Source organism: Dendroctonus ponderosae, unplaced genomic scaffold (genome assembly GCF_020466585.1).
Source record: "Dendroctonus ponderosae isolate FM_Combo_2020 unplaced genomic scaffold, Dpon_F_20191213v2 Dpon_F_20191213_6, whole genome shotgun sequence".
Taxonomy (NCBI): Eukaryota; Metazoa; Arthropoda; class Insecta; order Coleoptera; family Curculionidae; genus Dendroctonus; species Dendroctonus ponderosae.
In genome coordinates, this window is record NW_026018814.1 from 13,737,803 (window position 1) to 13,739,164 (window position 1,362).

Consider the following 1,362-nt stretch of genomic DNA (forward strand, 5'->3'; position numbering starts at 1 on the left):
AAAATAAATCAAAATAATCAAGCATTAAAAGAAATATCTACTTGTTTTTGAAAAGGCCATGCATGCGTAGCTTTTTCTGCGTTTGCGTATCGGTTTCGAAAATTCACATACAATGCATCCATCCTTATCTTGGACATGAGAAATAGTGTCATATTTCACAACTTAAAGGGATCAAAATATAAAAATTATATTAAAAATATGAGGTCCGGTAACCCTAGCTATGACTGATGACGACATATGACCATATTCCTTAATTTATTTGATTTTGGTTACTTTCATTGTAATTGTTTCTTTCATTTAGTTGAAATTATATATTTATATTATGGTCGTTTAATGGCCCACCGCCCCAAATTCTTGTAGTTTTACAGCCTAATGACAAAATTTGAGACGAAACATAAACTATTTATTAAATAATGGCCATTTAAATTCAGTCTGAAGACGCCCCTATCGAAACCCAATATTAAGTTTTAGCTACGCTGCTGCGCTTATAATATTTAGCAGACTATCATTACATTGACGAAATGTTTCTGAATGAAACTTGCGATCCATTATCAGATTGTGCAATATCTGACCTTGCTCAGTTATTGACCATTAATTGGGAACTCATTTCCTTGAGACGCAATTCGGTGAAATGCTAAATTCGGATTCCACACCCCTTACCTACTTTCGAAGTAGGTATATATATACCGGAGCCATGAAGAAACAAATCAGTTCATATCGATTGAACGTAATCAAACATGGCTTTCAAGGTATGTGCAATGCATTTTAACAGGCTTACGTAGATTACCGAATTGGTGCCCTTATTATTTAATAATGTTTAACTAATAATTTCGTCTTATGGCTTCCATCATTTGTGAGTGTAGTGAAAATATGTACATATAAATATTATTTTGGAAAAGAAAATACGGAGAATTCAAAATAAATTAAATTCGAATTAGTGAAGTGTTCTAACCAAAGTCAAACTTGAATTCCTATTCAGTATTTTATGCTTTGTAGTAACGAAAAATGCAAATTTGAAACACAAAAATTTGATTGCATAATAAGGAATCTTTGAGTTAAAAGTCGGTCCAATATTTTGATTTTTTACAGTTTGTAGTCCTCGCTGCCTTCGTGGCTGTTGCCCACGCTGGATACATTGCCCAGCCAGCTTTGTCATACGCTGCTGCTCCTTTGGCTTACACTACAAAGGTAGCACTTCGATTCCAAATTCTCGATATTCCGACTCATTTCCAAATGCGGTTTTCTTTAGGTGGCTACCCCAATTGCTTACGCTCCAGTGGCCAAGACTGTTGTTGCTGAGCCCTCAGCACCAGCCCACTACGATTACGGATACACCGTCAGCGACCCCCACACCGGAGACCA

General features: G+C 35.9%; 2 protein-coding genes across 7 annotated transcripts in view; one reads left to right on the top strand and one right to left on the bottom strand.

The window, feature by feature from the left end:
• The window catches only part of LOC109543812 (homeobox protein homothorax), a 250,340-nt gene that overhangs the window by 8,436 nt on the left and 240,542 nt on the right, over positions 1-1,362 (bottom strand). The gene's annotated exons all lie outside the window — the stretch shown is intronic.
• Positions 643-1,362, top strand: part of LOC109542694 (cuticle protein) — a 7,341-nt gene continuing 6,621 nt past the window's right edge. The window contains exons 1-3 of the mRNA XM_048667286.1: positions 643-749; positions 1,090-1,188; positions 1,250-1,360. Coding sequence (XP_048523243.1) covers positions 738-749; positions 1,090-1,188; positions 1,250-1,360 — 222 coding nt within the window. The 5' untranslated portion in view covers positions 643-737. The remainder of the gene's footprint in view (positions 750-1,089; positions 1,189-1,249; positions 1,361-1,362) is intronic.